Source organism: Hakea prostrata, chromosome 5, assembly GCF_041222555.1.
Source record: "Hakea prostrata isolate BN-2017 chromosome 5, UWA_Hpros_2, whole genome shotgun sequence".
Lineage (NCBI taxonomy): Eukaryota > Viridiplantae > Streptophyta > Magnoliopsida > Proteales > Proteaceae > Hakea > Hakea prostrata.
In genome coordinates, this window is record NC_142604.1 from 57,422,935 (window position 1) to 57,443,170 (window position 20,236).

Genomic DNA, 20,236 nt, shown 5'->3' on the forward strand with positions numbered 1-20,236 from the left:
TTTCCCACCTTGTCCATAGAGGCATGTCCTGCAAAGTCCTGATCAATCCACTTCCAACTTCAGTGAAAGGTCTTAAACTCTGCAATTTTAAAACCCAGATGCCAAATTTTGAAGTAGAAAAACGATGGAAGAGAATGTGAAAGTAGAAACCAGTGGATGCAAGTGAATGATTACAATTGAAAATTATCTCTACCAATATAGCTCAAATAATTTAATCCAAACAAACTCAAATAATCCAACTAATTAATCAACCCATTTGTAACTCATGAGAATCTAAAAGGAAAGAGAGATACTTTCGAAGCCCTGCAACTCATCAGACTCACAAAACCCTTTCGCCCTTGCTTCCCTTTCGCCCTTTCTTCCCTGTTTTCCTGCAACTCTTCAGACTCACAAAACTCTTTCGTTAGACTCACAAAACCCTTTCTCAAGAGCATAAATGAGAGAGTCGTTGTAAACCTGCAACTCCAGCAGTAAAGGATTGACATTAAGTTTATCTGCTGCTGCTTCCAACCTCCTTTGGAACTTTGAGAGAACTCGGGAAGAAGCGTACTTGGAAGTTGAAACTTTGTTTTATCATTTATGAGATTCGTTGGATGTGTATCGTGTGTATAGATATGTATCGTTGCGTATCGCACGATATGTATCGTTTATTTTAAATTAAAATTTATACTTAAGAAACGTTTCTCTGTATCGTATCGTATCGTATCGTTACGTATCGGCCGATACAATGCGAGACATGAGAGACGATATGACAAAACAAAAGGTTGGAAACGTATCGGCTTGTATCGTATCGCAAGCCTGCGATACCGATATGTATCGGCTGATACGATACGATACGATACAGAGAGATACTTTAAACCTTGATTAGACCTACCCAGAGGAGGGTTGGTGTTATATCTTAAAGCATGTCTGCCTTATTAGAGACTTGTATGGTTAGTTGCTAGATGCATCTATTCTTTAGCTTATCACCTTTTCATTTTTACTCATGATGTGTTTGTGATGTCGATGTGTATATGGGATTGTTGCCTTACTCAGTTCGTGGGAACCCATCTTTGTAGATTTTCTCTATTTTTCTTCAGATGACTATATAGAAGTGGGAGAAGTTCCCTATGTATGTGAGAACTCCAATAAAGTTACTATGGAGACGTCAATGAGAATTGGTGTTGCACAACATGAAGCCTCCTGTGGGTGCATGGAGTGCTATTATGACACCTATAGACAAAAAGAGGATCCAAGTGGTTCGTCATTTGGATAGGTCAATGAGAGAGGGTTTTATGACACCTTTTATTGAGAGATTAGAAGAAGGGTGTGTCAGTCTTAAGAAAGACAAGAACAATAATTAAATTATGAGATTTTCTTTGCTTCTGCTGAAAACATTCTTTTGCATACATTTCCTTCATTTCATTCCTTGGATTACATTTATTACTTTTCATTGGATTTTGGACTCTTTGTTTGTTTATATTAATTATAGAACTATTCTTTGCTCTTGATTTGACATTTAGTGTATTTATTATTATTGATGTCTAAACCATGGATTTTATGGCTGTGGATCATACCCACGGGTTGTTGGGAGAGGTTCGATATTGGCCGGAGGATCCAAATCAAGAGCAAAGAACAGTTTAATAATTAATGTAAAGGAACAAAGAGTCCAAAATCCAATGAAAAGTAATAAATGTAATCCAAGGAATGAATCGAAGGAAATGTATCCAAAAGAATGTTTTCAGCGGAAGCAAAGAAAATCTCATGATTTAGTTATTGTTTTTGTCTTTCTCAGGACTCACACACCCTTCTTCTAGTCTCTTAATAAAAGGTGTCTTAAAATCCTCTCTCATCAACCTATCCAAATGACGAACCGCAGGAGGCTTTGTGTTGTGCAACACTAATTCCAATGACATCTCCATGGTGTCTTCGTTGTTCTCCTATACATATATGGAACGTTTGCTGCTTTTGTACAGTCATCTAAAGAAAAATGGAGACAATCCACTAAGATGAGTTCCAACGAACTTAGTAAGGCGACAATCCCATATAAGCATCGACATCACTAACATATAATGAGTAAAAATGAACAGTTGATAAGCTAAAGTATGGATGCATCAAGTAGCTAAACATACAAGTCTGTAATAAAGCAGACATGCTTTAAGATATAACACCAGCCCTCCTCTGGGTAGGTCTCGTCACTCTGATCCCTCAAGGATTGGCTACTTTTGTTGGGATCCTGGGCAAGGGGGTACGGTCTTGGTCAATCAACCTTGGCTAGGGTTTAGGTCTACAATCTCACCACAACCATTGGCATATGTGATGGCGCATGTCGGGGATTCTAAACCAATGCAAGGTCCTACGGTAACATACTATATGTGGTTCGGATACCTCCCCTATAACACCAACCAACTCGGTTCAATATCCTTCTCCACTTAGGAATAAGAATCCTCACGAACTGATTACCTTTGTTGGACTCCATTCGCTAACCCTATGGTCATCCACATATTGTTGGGGTGGATGCTCTCATGTCCCCTCACGACTCCCAACCGCTTATTGGGCACCTATGAGCCCAACCCTAACATATGCAACCCTACCATTGCATAATCAACAGTGGACCACTAAATCCCCTCACGGACTCACTACCACTATTGGATGAAATAGAGTCACGTCACTATTATCACGGGTCATTTGGCTTCAATATCCCTGCCAAAAAGGTAGTAGTATGTGAGGGTACCTAATCACGCAGTCTAGACCTTCTAGGTATGTAAATCAACAACCATGATAGTGCTAGGGGCATCGGAGAATAGTATCCTATACCACAATCCTTGATATCCCAAGCTAGGAATACCTAGCAAGAATAATCCTCAATTATAGTCTCACCAAACACATCATTCCACATAAAGTAATAAATTGAGTACACTTAACATTATTCATAACATGTCATTATCAAATAAACATATTTAACTATTGTTACAATAGGTTATAAGGCTACATACATGTTTATAGTGATAGGCAAATCATCATAACATTATGTCAATCATACATGCAATTGTAACCTTACCTGTCTAAATGGAAAAACTACTGAAAAACATATTAAACCTCATGAGTAACCTCTCAAGCAAACCTCAGAGATCACCTAGATTAGGGTTAAGAAGTTTCACTAAGGTCTGAGATCCAATCAGAGTGAAAACAACATCAAAATAGCCTTTGGAAATAGGCAAGTTGCTTGAGGCGGTTGGTTTAATCGACCTTTTTAAGCAACCACCAGCTCTTCTGGCAGTTTTCTAAGTTCGAAATTTAGACTTTTGATCACCATTCACCCATTGTCGATCTGATTTTGGATTGATTCAAGTCCGAACTTTGTTCTTAGAACTTCAGAGAGGTCACCACACATCATATCACAGAAGACGAATGATTTGAATCTGATATGGAGGAAATATGATCGAACCAGGTTCATACTCGGTTTGACCCTCGACCCCGGTCGAGACGGAGGGAATCGGCTCGCTTCCGAGCGAGCCGGGTCTAGGAGATAGCTTGCTGAGGAAGAAAACTAAATCAGCCACAAGCATGCCCTAATCCGACTAATGGATTAGGTTAATTACCCTAATGATGGCAGACTCAACTTGGCGGCTGTCACTTATCGCTATTGAAGGGATAATCATCGGATAACCGTGAGGTTATCTCAGGAGTCCTCTACTAGTTCAAACTAGTAGAAGTCTATCGCTCAACGGATCTAATTGTTAGAATCCAACGACTATCCGAAGAAGGCTCTAATGCATCCAACGAAGAAGATTTGAAGGTACACTCTATATAAACCTTACTTACCTACGAGGTAAGGGGGACTTAGATCCATACACACTTGTGGACGTAAACTCTCATATGCTTACGATCTAGATCATTTTCCAGCGATTCATTCCTTAGCTTTGTGCGTCTAGCAGAGCCGTTTGTGATTAAGTTCATCGACTCACTTAGCCTTCGGAGGTGGACTCCCGACCCCAGCGGTCGGGCCACATCTGACGCTTTCGTTTTGCAGGTTATTTCAAGGAGATCTAAGGGCTTGAGCAGATTTGGGACGCATCATTTGGCGCCGTCTGTGGGAACGACTTAGAAAGCTATGGTGACTAGATCGGCAGCAGCCGCAGCAGCAGCCACTGCACAACGTGATACTGGTGTTCAAATTCCTGGAGAAAATAATCCAGATATTCCCCAGGGAAGTTTACCACCTCTTGAGGTAGATGATGGTCAAGGAGGGCATGATCCTCCGGAGACAATCCAAGATCAATTGAATCAGGTAAAGATTCAACTTTTGGAGGTGAGTCAAGCACTCCGCGTGCTAACCAGACGAGTGGTATTACCACAAGAACCTGATCATCGCGATTCAGGGAGGCGTGTATTACCACGGGTTCAAAGATTGACTGAAGATCGGAATATCGGTCAGAACTTTCGCGAAGGTGACCGAGGGCCTAGGAGAGTCGACGATCTACCTAGGCGGGACGATCGGTTTGATAGACCACAGGAAAGTACAACCGATTCAAATACAAGGTTGGATACAGGAGTGAAGACTCACTCACCAACTGTTAGAAGAACCGTTCGTGATGATCGAGCAGTTCGCGATGAGCGGAATGTTCGTGACGAACGAGCCGATCGTGATGATCGAATAGCTCGTGATGATCATGTTTGTTCGAGGTCGTGATTGTGTTGCAGAAGATCAATCGACTCATATTGGTCAGGAATTGGCCAATATCAATCAAAAACTAGGACAATTGGCTAGAGGAAGGATAACTGATGATATTTATTCAGTTATTCAAAAAACCCCCTTTGCCGAGCCAATTGCGGGATATCAGTTTCTCCACAACTTCCGTTTGCCAACTTTTTCTACATTCGATGGCTCCGGAGATCCTACAGCCCACATCGGCTATTATCAGTGGACTATGGCAGTTGCAGGTAATTCTGACGAAATTCTCTGCAGGGTTTTTGGTTCATCTTTAACCGGAGCAGCACAAAAGTGGTTTTCGAACCTCCCGTCCGGAAGGATCGTAAATTTTGATGAGTTGGCACGCAAATTCATAGGGCGATTCCAAAGTGGAATCCAAGTCAAGAAGACAGAAGAAACCTTGTTTACCATCAGACAAGGAAAGAGTGAATCGATCAGAGAGTATCTGAAAAGATTCAATAGAGTAACAATGGAGATAGAGAATTTGGATGAGCAAGTAGCTAAAACTGCTCTATTCACTGGACTCACTAATCGAAGACTCCTGGAGTTATTACTACAGGATATGCCTACAACTTATGCTGAGTTGGTACAGAGATGCCAAAAGCAGGTTGAAGTCATGGAGATCTTAGATACGCGCCAAGGAGACAATAAAGCCTCCACCAAAGAACAAAAGGCTCTTGAGCCAAAGCAGAAGCCAAAGCAGAATGTTTGAGATCGAGTTGGAAAGCCTCAGGTTTGGCGGCAGAGATCTCCCGGTAAAAGTGAGTATACTCCATTAAATGCTCATCGGGCTGATATTTTGAATATCATTAAGAAGCGAAATATTTTGAAGTGGCCACCAAAAATTCCTTTGAAGCCTGGAGAGCAGCAAGATCGAGAAAAATATTGTCGTTTCCACAAGGATTACGGTCATTATACTAATGACTGTCGTCATTTAAAAGTAGATATTGAGAGATTGATATCTCAGGGACATTTGTCCAATTTTGTTAGTAGAAGAAGAGAGGAGCCACGTGAAGCTGGCCCCAAAAGGGATCGTTCGGTTAGTTTAGAACGACCGAAGGAGGCTCCGAAGTCTAAAAAAGGTAAGGAGGTGATTGATGCTACTCGGTCACCGATCCTTACAATTTTCGGAGGCCCAGGACCCGAATCACTCCGGAGGTTAAAGACAAAATCTAAATTTGTTGGGACCGGAGAGACGCAGAAGCGTAAGAGGCCGAATGGTGAAGATTCCATCACCTTTGGCGAGGAGGATGAAAGAGGCGTTTGTCTACCTCATGATGATGCCATAGTCATCAAGGTAGAGATTGCGCGCCGGGAGGTACATAGAGTTTTAGTTGGTACAGGGTCTGCAGCTGACCTAATATCTTATGAAGTGTATCAAAAGCTGAAGGTGGATGAAGACTTGATGGAGCCATCATCCACACATTTATATGGCTTTGCAGGATCGTCTGCAATAGCAGAAGGATCTGCCTAGTTGGATTTATCTATTGGGAGTTTTCCCAAGGAGACTACCGTCCGAATCAATTTTTTGGTGGTTCGGGAACTTCCAGCTTATAATGTTATCATCGGATGGCCATCTTTGTCTAAGTTAGGTGCTATTGTTTCAACGAAGCACCTGAAGATAAAATTCCCGACTGACATGGGAATTGGTCAAGTTTCCTCTGACCAGAGGATCTCTCGGCAATGTTATGTTGCCTATTTGAAGGACAAGGAGGGCCCGAAGAAAGTGACTGCCCTACCAATAGAAGTTCGAGATGATCGGGAAGAAGCAGAAATGCAAAGGCCCGAATCGGTAGAAAAGCTGGAGAAAATCTAGTTCACAGATAATACAGAAAGGATTACCTATATCGGATCTGAACAGCTGGAGGAGTTCAAGGAAGAGTTGAAGTTTTTTCTTCAACAAAATAGTGATGTATTCGCATGGTCTGCCAAAGACATGCCATGAATCGATCGGACTGTCGCAGAGCATAAACTCTGGATAGATCCAAAGGTGAAACCAGTTATCCAGAAAAGGAGAAATTTCTCCATTGAAAAGTACGAAGCCGTTCGGGGCGAAGTCGAAAAACTGAAGAGTTCTGGTTTCATAGAACCAATAGAATGCCCAATCTGGTTGGCCAACGTAGTGATGGTCAAAAAGTCGAATGGGAAGTGGAGGATGTGTACAGACTACACTGACCTCAACAAGGCTTGCCCTAAAGATTGCTATCCGTTGCCACGGATTGACCTCTTGATAGATGCGACTGCAGGATATGAAACTTTGAGTTTCATGGATGCCTACTCAGGGTATAATCAGATCCTCATGAATAAAGAGGATGAGAAGTTTACAGCTTTCATGACTGATCGTGAAAGCTTCTATTATAAAGTCATGCCATTTGGCCTGAAAAATGCAGGAGTTACATATCAGAGGGCCGTCAACAAGATATCCAAGGACCTAATCGGAAGGAATGTTGAGGCTTATGTTGACGACATGTTGGTAAAGAGTATTACAAGGGCAAATCATATTGCAGATTTAACTGAGGTATTTTCAGTATTACGAAAATACCAGATGAAGCTGAATCCGGAGAAGTGTGCCTTCGGAGTCTCGTTAGGCAAATTTTTGGGCTTCATGGTATCACAAAGGGGTATTGAGGCTAATCCAGCCAAAATACAGGCTTTAATTGACATGGAAGCTCCAAAAACTGTTCGAGAAGTACAATGCTTAACGGGGAGAATTGCCGCTCTGAATCGTTTCATCTCAAAATCTGGAGAAAAGTGTCTACCATTTTTCAAAGCACTCAAAGATCTAAGGGGCAGAAAGGAAGCAAATTGGACTGAAGAGTGCCAGAAGGCTTTCGAGGAATTGAAGGAAACACTGGGACAGCCACCACTTTTGTCCCGACCAGAGAAGGGGGAAATCTTACAGCTATATTTAGCAGCATCCCTTTTAGCGGTCAGTGCAGTACTTGTTCGGGAGAAGGATAAGAAACAGTGGCCGATTTATTATGTTAGCCACGTGTTACTTGATGCGGAGACACGATATTCGCAGATTGAGAAGCAGGCTTTAGCTCTCATGACAGCAGCCAGGAAGCTACGTCCATACTTTCAGGCTCATTCAATAGAGGTATTTACAACTTTCCCTCTTAGTAAAGTTCTTCATAAACCTGATTTATCTGGAAGAATGGTGGCCTAGTCGGTTGAACTCAGTGAGTTCCAAGTAAGCTTTAAGCCCAGAACGGCAATCAAAGCTTAGGCGTTAGCCAATTTTGTAGTAGAAACTACTGCACCAGTGGAGAACATTGTTGAAGATCCCATTATACCAACCATTTGGGAAGTATATGTGGACGGTTCGAGCAATAAGGACAGAGCAGGAGCTGGAATTCTTTCGAAAAGTCCGGCGGGATTTGTCATTTGATATGCACTGAGATTTGCATTCGAAGCAAGCAATAATGAGGCAGAATATGAAGCCCTGATAGCTGGACTTAGGATTTCAAAAGCATTGGCAATAGCATATGTAACTATTTATAGTGACTCTCAACTTATTGTCAACCAAGTTCAGGGGGAGTATGGTATAAAAGAACCTCGCTTGCAGAAGTACCAAGAGATTGTGCAGGCATTTCAAAAAGAATTTAGGAATTTGAAGGTATGTCAGATTCCAAGGATAGAAAACACAATGGCAGATGAGCTATCTCGATTAGCTAATGCCAAAGAAAAAAATTTAGACCCATCGGTCTACATTGAAGAGAGAACATTTCCAAGTTATCATGAGAAAGAAATTTCTTATATTGAAGCAGAGCGTTGCTGGATGGATCCAATGGTTGAATATCTGAGAGATGATAAACTTCCAGAGGATCCAAAGGAGGCCAGATTGGTCAAGGTACGATCAGTAAGATTCATTATGCAAAATGGAAGGTTGTACAGAAGATCTTATTCTGGACCCCTTCTGAGATGTTTGGGTCCCGAAGGAGCGGAGTCGGCTCTGGCCGAAGTACACGAAGGAATTTGTGGGGCTCACATGGGCGGACGAGCTCTAGCACACAAGATTCTAAGACTTGGGTTATATTGGCCTAAGGTCCAACAAGCTGCTATGGAGTATGTTCGTCGGTGTAGTAATTGTCAGATCCATGCTACAAGTATCAAACGCCCAGCGGAAGCCATGACTTTAATTCTAGATCCCATCCCTTTTGCGATGTGGGGAATTGATATCATGGGCAAATTCACTAAGGTGTCGGGCGGACGGGAATATCTGATAGTAGCAATTGATTACTTCACAAAATGGGTTGAAGCCAGTGCCCTGGCAACAATCACTGAGAAAAAAGTGGAGAAATTTGTGCTTGAGTCAATCATATATCGCTTTGGGATTCCAAAGATAATCATCACGACACTTAATTTGAGTAATTTTGTGGAACTTACATGATCGAGCATCGTATGTCCTCAGTGGCATACCCCCAGAGCAATGGACAAGTAGAGGTTACTAACCGAACGCTGCTTGAAGGGATAAAGAGAAGACTTGAGGTTGATAAAGCCTTATGGGTCGAAGAGCTGCATAATGTACTGTGGGCCTACCGAACTACGGTTCGAACACCCACAGGAGAAACTCCATTTAGGTTAGCTTATGGATCCGAAGCATTGGCACCTGTAGAGATAATGGCGGGAACATTGTGGGACAGAGAGTTCGAAGAAAAAGCGAACGAGCAAGGACTGCTTGATAGCCTTGATTTGTTGGACGAGGTTCGTGCAAAGGCAATAGCACGAACTCAACATTATCAACGAAGGATAGCATCACATTACAATACCCGAGTAAAGAATCGTCGGTATTTAGCAGGAGATTTGGTGTTGAGAAATACCTTAGCTTCAGATCCACGCCATCAAAGAAAATTGGATCCTTCTTGGGAAGGACCTTATATGGTTGTAAAACCAGTCGGTTCAGGAGCGTACAAGCTGAAGAACATCACCACCTAGAAAGAGTTGGATCGTTCGTGGAATGCCAGGCATCTCAAGAAATTTTATCCTTGATGATTTCAATTTTGTTCGTGATGTAACCAATTTCAACTCAATCAATGCAATTATTGGTTTTCAACAATTATCTTTTGATTGAGGGGCATCATACACCACATTCAAGAACAAGATCCAACTACAAGGCATCGGATGAAAATCCGTGTGGGTCCTTCAACACTTATTGAATTTTTTCTGAATTTCTTAAGTCAAGGCATCGGATGAAAATCCGAGTGAGTTCCTTCCACAAGGCATCGGATGAAAATCCGTGTGGGTCCTTCAACACTTATTGAATTTTTTCAGAATTTCTTAAGTCAAGGCATCGGATGAAAATCCGAGTGAGTTCCTTCCACAAGGCATCGGTTTAAAACCCGAGTGAGTTCCAAGACTATGAATAAATATCCAGAAGGCATCGGTTTAAACCCGAGGAGTTCCTTCTCGACTTATTGTATTTCTCCGGAAATCCTTAAGTAAGGGCATCGGTTTAAAACCCGAGTGAGTTCCTTCTACAAGGCATCGGTTTAAAACCCGAGTGAGTTCCTTCTCAGACTTATTGTATTTCTCCGGAAATCCTTAAGTAAAGGCATCGGTTTAAAACCCGAGTGAGTTCCTTCTACAAGGCATCGGTTCAAAACCCGAGTGAGTTCCTTCTCAGACTTATTGTATTTCTCCGGAAATCCTTAAGTAAAGGCATTGTTCTGAACAACTAAGACCTAGTGCAACAGCGACTCAAGTGATTAGCAAAGTTCAAGATGAAGTTAATTTTTTATTTCTTCAAAAGACCGGAAGGGGCCAACCTTTACATCAAACATATACATGAGATTACAAGAGTTGGGGTACAATCTTCGGTCAAAAAAGAAAGTCATCATCGGTGATCATTAAGAAATCAAACAAGATCAGAACAGCTTTGCCAGAACAAACACAAGAGTCGAGCAGCGACACGGATTCAAGAAGAAAAAGAGGAGGAACGGGGATTACAAAAGCATTACAGTATGAACAAAATCCTCTGCAATTTCATATCTCTTTGTCTAGCTTGACTAGAAGAAGTATGGTCCTCGATCAGACTTGCATTCAGGCCAAGCTCTTCATAACTGAATCCTTCCAGGGGAGAATAAACAAGAGAATCCTCAAGATAATGCATAATATCCGGATCAGAAGGCGGAGGGTCGATCTTATCTTTGGTCCAGTCAGGAGAAAGAAGACCCAGATTGGTAAACACTTCAGGATGACAAACAGCGCTGTAGGGAGTCGTATCAAAATGAGGATCTTTCCTTAGTATTGATTCCCATACTTCGTTCTCGCCATCCCGGTACGCCTGCAAGTTATAAGCATTCAACATGTCAACAAAGGGCTTACTGTGTAAATACTTGAAGATGCAGGCCCTGCGAACGTCAGTTGGAAGGGACTCGGGCAAAGGAATGACAACTTGCCTTTGAGGTAACGCTTCAGAACCCTGGGCCCCTGACTTTCCCGCTTCTCGCTCCAGTCGCCGGATCTTCTCCCTGGCATCATCCAAGTATGAACAGAGACGCTCGATCACCGAGTTCTTTTCTCCTGCACCCTCCCAAGCTAATTTCCTAAGACGAGCAATCTCAGCGTCTTTGGCTTCGGAGTCTTCCCGAAGCCGGGAAACTTCATTACTCAGTTTACTGAGTCTAGAGGCTGCTTCCACTTGGTTGTGGAAGTTCCCAGTAAGACTCCTGCAAACAACTTCCGAGTTAGTCAAGAGCAAAAGAGTAATCTTCAGCATCAAAAGAAAACTGAAGAGAAACTTACATCACCAGTGACTTCATAAAGTCATCGTCTGGAAGTTTGGAACGAACTCTGCTTTGGCTAGACATTTGAGCAGTAGTGCACCACTCCAATGCTTTGTCAAACTCGTTTGACACTAATTCAGACCTCCTCGAAGGAGGAGAAGGATGAGCTACATCAAGAGAAGGGTGAGTTGCATCCTCCACCAACCGACGACGCTTCCTAGTGGCAAAATCCTCCTGCTCCAAAGAAGGAGAGGAAGAGGATGCCAAACAAGCTCTAGAGTTGGAAATAGAAGCAGCACCTACCGGGGCCGCGCCTTCATCAGATGCCAACATAGTTGCCTCTGATGTCCGGAGAGTCTCCTTCGGAGAAGCCCGACTGGTATCTCCGGCAGGGACATCAGCAGCACCATCAGCGATGGAGTGATCAAGATCTTCCTGGGAAGACCGGGCGATCTCTTCAGACGGAGGGAGCATAGGAGAGGCATCGCAGTAGAAACTGTGGGAATCTGACCTGAAGATTCACCAACAGCAGTCTCCTTACGCTTAGAGGATTCACCAGATGAAATCACCTTATTGGCCAAAACCCCCGTCGATGCTGGAATAGTTTTCTTGCAGGATTCTGGGAGGCACTGCAAGCACAGAAAAAGCCGTATCAATACGAGAATCCAACAACATAAGGAAAATGGGAAAACCCTAATTCTCTGTCAGATATGAACTACTCAAAATACCCATTAAGTAAACCCCAAGTATTACTACTGTGGAGTTTACTCAGGGGGAAGGAGAGGGCAAAAAAGCTCACTTGTTCAAAGATTATTGTTGGAGTACGAGGAATATGGATGCAGAGCAGGAAGACGGAATGTCGTTTTTGCAAATCTAACTTGCTAGATAGCAGGATAGATGGAGAGTACCCTCAAAGGACTTAAATAGCCTCAGGTAGTAAGACGACGGTTGGGAGCCAAAGGCAACCAAAGGCCCAGATCAAAGAAACGCTTTGAATTCCTCAACAAGCAAGATCAACGGTCAAAAGGAGGCCACATGGAAATAGACACCTGATACGAGAATACCTCCAACCGTCGCACCACCATTTAAATAATGGTTGTATTACCAATTCATTGATAAAAGTGAATGGTATGCAAAGGCAAGGAAATGTTGGACTTCGCAACAAATGAAGGGAAATGTGTGGACTTTGCAATAAATGAAGGAGTAATGGGGAATAGAGGCTAAAGCATCTTTCCCGAACGTCTCTTCATAATATCTTTACAAGATTATCCCCCATCAAGGTATACGAAGTTAAGTGATAAGTTTTATTATTTATATTTGATTTTCAAGACAAACTTTCGGATAGGAGATGAGGAAATATTAAGGCAAACATGGAAGAAGTCTCTATTCATTAATAAGGAGGATCAATCTTTAAAAAAAAAAAAAAAGAATAACTCCCTACGCTTCTTCCTCATTATTGCCCGAAGAGTCCTGCACAGGAGAGCCTTCCTCAGGATTGTCATTATCAGGGTCCTTTTCAACGGCAGCCTGTGACTTTTCTTCTTGGAGGGGTGGTTCGTCAGCAAGATATTCCTCATATTTTGGGTCAGTTGGAAAAGGATCATCCTCTTCCAGAGCCCAGTTAGGGAGGTCCAATTTAAGCTTCTCGAAGACCTCTCTGTGACACCTCACGAAAGGGAGTTGTATCGAAGGAAGGGATAGATTTGAGGATCTTTTCCCAAACGTCATTCTGCCCCAAGCGGTAAGCTTGGATGTTGAAGGTACCCAGCAGGTTAGATAAAGGTACGTTGTTCAGGTACTTCCGAACACAATCCTTTCGAAGCTCCGGCTTGATATGCTCGGGTTTGCTAGGGACTGCCATCTTCAGTATATTTTCGTTCTCCATGGACTTAAGCTCAAGTCTGTCACCGAACAACGTGGTAGCTGCTTTCTGCTTCTTAGCCTCGCGCTCGGCAGCAACAGCGCGGGCCTTTGAAGAGTCGAGGGCCTTTTTTAAGGAGTTCATCTCCTCATCCTGCTTCATCTGCAGCTCCTTGGCAGCTGCCGTCAGCCAGTCTATTTCAGAATTGGCCTTAGCCAAATTCTCTTCACAGGTCCGCAGCAAGGAGCCGTTACGACCAACCCGGCTCAATGCTTCCATGTGCTGATAAAAGCTCAACACGGCATTCCTGGGGATGAGGAGATTATCAGAAAAAATCATAAGAGATTATGAAAAACAATTAGAGAAAGATCAGGAAGGCCGGTACTTGGTGGACTGACTAACAAGAGTATCGTCGTTCAGGGCCTCAAAGTCCTGACGGTCAGCAGGCAGAAGACTGAGGGAACTCCATTTTGCAGCTTTCTCAGGGTCCTGAGTCACCCTATCAGTTTGCTTCAGTGTCCACTGAGGCATGGAGACCTCATCACCATCTCCAATATTTTTGGATTTTTTATGGGAGGAAGCATCAACTGTATCTTGCTTCCTTTTGGTTCGAGCGGCGAGGAGATATTTGGCCTCTCCACCATTGGCTTTTTCCCTTTTCCCGAAGCGTCGACCACGGGCTTTAAGTTCCTGATACCCTTGTAAGAAGGGTCGGGAGAGGGAACAGAAGCCTCTTGATCGACAGTTAAGGCTCGGGGCGACCGTTGCTCAGCTGTCACAACGGCCCTGGCAGCCTTTGCCCGAAGATGCTCAGGGTTCATTCTTGGTGGCACTGCAAAGAAGAACAAGAATCAAAATTGCAAAAAGACATATCACTCTTATAAATTTGAAAGATGATGGTTAAGAAGCTCACAATGAGCCAATCCCCAATATTGAAGGATGGAGTTGTACTCCACCTCAAGTCCATGTATCTCCTGATACCATGGAATTGATTTGATCTTCTTGACGGCCATCTTGTCTTCTTTGGATAAAGGAAGGACCCGGTTACTTTCAGAGTATGAAGTATACTGTTTCTAGACGGTCGGGAAGTTGAGATCTGACTGAGGCGCTCGACAGAAAAAGTATCGTTCGCGCCATCCTTTGTGATTGGAAGGGCAAGTTCCTTTGGTGAGAATGCTGCCCCTCCAGTCAAGCTCAGTCTTATTACGCTTGGAGAGCACAACCCAGCCAGGAGGATGGGAAATAGAAAGTAGATGAAAGTGCACAAAAAGAGCAAGAGAGGGCTTAAGGCCAAGTTCAAAACATAAACCCAAGAAGCCGACGATGAGACGCCAGCTATTGGGAAGGAGCATTCCAGGGCAAATGTCCCAGTGATTCAGGATGGCAGCAAACAAAGGATTGAAAAAAGGAAAGCGAACCCCGCTTTCCAATGCATCTATGTATAGGGAAAATTCGCCTGGAAGGGTCGAATCAACCCTCTCATCAGGATTGGGAACCCTAAGATGATAAGAAGAAGGAAAATCAAAACCCTGGATGGCCGAAAGAAGGGTTTTCTCCTTGTAAGAGGAGGGAACAGAACCAGGTCCACCTTTAGACCTGGAGGTTTGTTTTGACTGTCCAGAAGACTCGGCGGTCACCCTAGGAGTCTTGGAAGATCCAGACTCAGGAAAGGCAGAAGGAGTTTCGGCCTTTCTTTCTAAACTTTTATGAGAAACTTCTGCGAATTCACGCCAGAGGTCAGTTAGGGTTTTATTATCACTATTCGACTGCTCAGAAGGAAGGGAAGCAAAGGCTTCGTTACCACTACTATTACTAACGCTGGGCACCAGGGAAGAAGAAACCCTATTATCCTCCATTACTAGCTTCAGTAAGGTAAAAAAAAAAAAAAATGGAGACAGGGAGTTTTTAACTTTGCAAAGGGATCAGTAAACTTACTGATTCAGTGAGGCAGAAGCTTGAGAAAGAGAAGGCGCGAAGCAGACGATGAAGTTTCAAAATTCCAGACAAGAAGAATGAAACCTACGAAGACAACGAACCGCTTTTAAGCACCCGCACGAGTGTTTGAAGACGTGAACGATCGAGATTGATTCAGCGTCAACGATCGAGATTTAGAGTCGGTTTGAAAGTTTGAACTCACGAATCCAAAACAGGCGTTCGGAAACCGTCGCTTGGGTTACGTGAGCCATGATTATTCGATTGTAATGAGACACGTGGCATTGCCCTCACAACGCTCGAGGAAAAGTGACCACCGCATTAAATTTGATATGACATTTAGTGGGATATGCAGAGACTATTGCCTGACGAAGAACCCAGCTAAAAACCAAGCCCTCGAGATCGACCGAACGCTTGGTCTGGGGGGCTCGTGATATGGAGGAAATATGATCGAACCAGGTTCATACTCGGTTTGACCCTTGACCCTGGTCGAGACGGAGGGAATCGGCTAGCTTCCGAGCGAGCCGGGTCTAGGAGATAGCTTGCTGAGGAAGAAAACTAAATCAGCCACAAGCACGCCCTAATCCGACTAATGGATTAGGTTAATTACCCTAATGATGGTAGACTCAACTTGGCGGCTGTCACTTATCGCTATTGAAGGGATAATCATCGGATAACCGTGAGGTTATCTCAGGAGTCCTCTACTAGTTCAAACTAGTAGAAGTCTATTGCTTAACGGATCTAACTGTTAGAATCCAACGACTATCCGAAGAAGGCTCAAATGCATCCAATGAAGAAGATTCGAAGGTACACTCTATATAAACCTTAATTACCTACGAGGTAAGGGGGACTCAGATCCATACACACTTGTGGACGTAAACTCTCATATGCTTACGATCTATATTATTTTCCAGCTATTCATTCCTTAGCTCTATGCATCTAGCAGAGCTATTTGTGATTAAGTTCATCGACTGACTTAGCCTTAGAAGGTGGACTCCCGACCCCAGCGGTCGGGCCACATCTGACGCTTTCGTTTTGCAGGTCATTTCAAGGAGATCTAAGGGCTAAGCAGATTTTGGATGCATCAGAATCCACATCATCTTCTTCAACAAGATCAACCCTTGATTTGGATATGAAAATCCATCTCCTATCATGATCCAATCAAGATTATTGATGGAAAAGGATCTAATCACTCCAACTCACCATTACAGAATTTTAGAGGGAGGAAATACTCTCTAACAATATATAATTCAAGTAAAATAAGAGAGTGCTTAACTAACCTCTAAAAGATCTGAAAGTCAAAGCAAAATCCAAGCTTTCTTTGCGAATCGAGGATTCTTCTCCACCTAGCACGTGCACACAACCTTTACTTAGTCTTTAGCAGCCACCATGATAAAAATAATGCAAAATTAGGTCGTGATGGAGCCTTATATAGGGAGCTAGGGGCAAAATAGGGTTTTAATCCCGCAATCTGACCGACTGGTCGCTTGTGGCGGTTGGTTAAGTCAATCAACCGCCTCGTAGTACTTTCTAGCATTTGGGTGTTTTGCTCTCTCGGTTGATCCCTAACACCAATTTAACTTAAACCAACATGTGAGGGCTTTTACCTTGATCTCGAACATCTTCAAACTTGACTTGTCTCCCGCTAGAAATCCATCTGCCCAGCCCATCAAGGTTTCCATTGGTTTGCCTTTGGGTTCCTAGTAAGGCAGGTTCTTCGCCAGTTGCATCCTGATCCATGGGCTTCAATCCGAATGGCCCACAACTTCTTCCGGCTAGAACTCCTGGTACGTGGACCTGTAATACGGGTTTCGGGTTAGAAATACGGGGATTATTACATCATTGTAACCCAATACATGGAAAATAAACTTATAATTGAGTGGCCTTTCTGATGAGATTGGCTAAATCACTAAGGGGGCGTTTGGTTCCGCAATTCCCTGGAATCAGATTCAGGAGAATCATGACTCCAATAAAATAAATCGTTTGGTTCACACTTTGAGTCGGAATCTAGATTCTTCAAGAATCACCAGGAATCCACAATTTACACTAAAAAACTGGATCCATTGGAAACCACCTCAAGTATAAATATGGATGATTCCCATAGAATCACCATTATCGTGAAAGATTCAGATAGATTCACTTTCCAGAATCAGAATAACCAAACAGTATTTTTTTACGAATATGATTCTACAGAACCTAATTCCACAGACTTATGATTCCCTACAGAAGCGGATTCCAGGGAACTGCGGAACCAAACGCCTCTTAAGGAATCCTGGGGAGTTCAACATCAATTCTACATTCATCACTCTCACTCTTACTCTTGTCATAAGATATATCCAGGAACTCATTGCAAAAAGCGAGAATCTTTTAAGAAGAGAAGGGGATAATCATACAGAGCAAAGCTAAGGAGCACAGTTCCACGCCTTTTCAGCTTAAAAAATATTAACAAGGACCAACTATAAATAATAGCGTTAAATACTTATTATTTTGTGTTTAAATCAAAGTATTTTGGTTCTAAAGAATAGAATGGTAAAATGAAATCTCAGCAGCTCAGCAGCTACCTGTTTTTTCATTAGATGCTTTGGAATGACTGATGCTACCAGCATACAAGTACAGTAGTAATATAAAACTTCTATGCTGATCAACTGGTTCAGAGGACACAATGGTCCTTTTGGAAACATAATGCTGTGGCCCAAAGGCTAAGGAAGTTAACATGTCGAATGATATTAATGTAGAGATATAGTGCATTAGATTTGCTTTTGCTCCAAGAGTTAGGAGCAAAATGACTAGGACGGAATTATGATTAATGAAAACATGAACAAGCCATCTAATATAATAAAGGAAGATTTACGCATTAGGTTTTTGAAAACCTTACGCCTTCAAGAGCACAGTACAGTGGAAGGACACCAGCAAGAATGGAATCAGTTTGAATCTGCCATTCGTGATCAATATCAACAACTTGATCTCTGCTGTTAAATGGAATCACTTGTTTGTTTCTTAAAAGTCGGATCATCCATTTAACTTCCAAGTATGTATGCTGGACACTAGACCATCTACATTATTCTAAAACAAGCTTATGGCAATGTATAAAGGCTGAAATGAGATGTAAATCTGGTTGTTTTGGTGCCTTCATGTCATAAAAGAATTCAACAAGATTTGTCTCACATGAGATTCCAAACTTTTCTTAGTTTTGGAGTCGAACCATTGTACTGGTGGGCTCCACTGAATTTCTGACATGAAATCCATATAATTGGAATCTATTCCTTTTCAGTTCAGGTAGTTGATATAATTAATGCTTATTTTAACTTGCTTCTAAAGTATAAGTTGTCCTTCTGTATCAGCCAGTTTCTAACTGATACCTTTTATCTTTAAGGTACTGGTATGATACCTTGAAAAACTGGAATTACATTAGGAAACCTCAACCTTCATATATAATCAATTGAATGGCCTTGTCTCGTTGTACTTTATTCTCCTTTTCATAGATGATATTTACATATTACTTCCAAAGTTTCATGATTCAAAACTGTTTTTGGCATATACTCTACCCGTTTCTATATTATTCTTGACCATTTCCATTTATATCTAGTGTATTTTTCTTCTCTTTGGTATGATATGATGTGTTATAATTACCCTTCTGGTATGAGAACTGGTACTAGTACTTTAAACCTGATACCAACCCCTTGTTTTATTCTTGCAGTCATTTATTACACACAGAGTACTTGTAAGAGTTTCAGGTAAAGTGCTTTCGTTCTCTGAAAGATGTTGCCTGCTCTTGTTCAAGCGTTCTGTGTGGTATGAAAACTTGTTTGTACTAGTTTTGCAGATGAAGATCTTGCTAACAGCAATCAAATCACACCAATCTATGAGACTAAGTGGTTGCTGCCTCCACTGAGTTTCTTGGACAAATTTGCCGTGAAAGATGTATAGACATGCATTCTAACAGCTATTTTATTTTGCTGATGTTGGATTCCTCTATTTGATGGTCAATACTTAATGTTGCAGGCTGGTATCTTTATGATTGCATGAAGGAGCATTTGCAGTTGCAAGGAATTGGTGATCTCTCCTATCATATAGTGCATGAGGATCCCATGACCGCAGGGGGTCTAGGGAGGGCCATAATGTAAGCAGCTTTACCCTTGATTTTTCATATAGGCTACCTTTACTGTTGTATCTAGGCCTGCACTTCCTTCTTTGCATCTATTTTCCTTTCACAGGTTCAAAGAAGCGTTGAACTAATTGTATGATAATTGTATATATCGTATAGAAATAATGTTTTGATACATTGCTCACATATATGTTTTGGTTTCAAGGCAAAAGGCTAGTAGGAAGGGCTCCTTGGTTCGGATGGAACCTTGTGTTTTTATGCATCTATCTTTTGTATTTCTTTCCTTGTGTGTTATAATAAATGAAGTCTTTAACTTCTCACCCAAAAAAAAAAAAAAGAAAGGGAACTTTTAGCGTAGAAGTCTCGGTTCGATTCTCCCTGATGGTAGTAAATTTTAAATTTAATTTATTTTTTCTTAGCTACATCACTCTTCAAAGTAAAATCATTGAGTTTCAGGTTTTGTTGCTGTGTTGACATTTAAACCTTTTAGTGATGACTTCTTTTTTTTATAATATTTTTGTGAACATCAACATGAATTTGCCCATTTTATACAGTTATTTGTAAACCCAAGTTGGAAATTTTAGTGAGGGATCAAATGATTTATTTTATTTGTAATGCAGATTTGGGCGTTTAATCAACGCTTGACAACTCATTTACGTAAGTCATCTCTTTAAACTTGATCATGGCCATCTATTAGATTTGAACAACGACTTTTCTGTAAAAGTCATGGTTAACAAGAAACTCAAGTTAAAGATAAATCACTAACTATGCAATTAACCTTGAGGAACTAGAAACTAGGTGAGAATCCTTAGGAGAAGTGGAGAAAGGATGTATGCTAAGCCATGGAATTGCTTAAGATAGACCACTGGAGCGCATCAATCCATAAAAATGTTGGGAAAGGCATTGTTGTTGTTGTT

General features: G+C 42.0%; 1 protein-coding gene across 1 annotated transcript in view; it reads left to right on the forward strand.

Moving 5' to 3' along the window:
* The window catches only part of XRCC2 (homolog of X-ray repair cross complementing 2 (XRCC2)), a 70,898-nt gene extending 51,477 nt beyond the window's left edge, over positions 1–19,421 (forward strand). The window contains exons 8-10 of the mRNA XM_089154824.1: positions 18,912–18,948; positions 19,038–19,135; positions 19,217–19,421. Of these exons, the coding sequence (XP_089010950.1) occupies positions 18,912–18,948; positions 19,038–19,135; positions 19,217–19,240 (159 nt within the window). The 3' untranslated portion in view covers positions 19,241–19,421. The remainder of the gene's footprint in view (positions 1–18,911; positions 18,949–19,037; positions 19,136–19,216) is intronic.
* Positions 19,422–20,236: the final 815 nt, after the last annotated feature.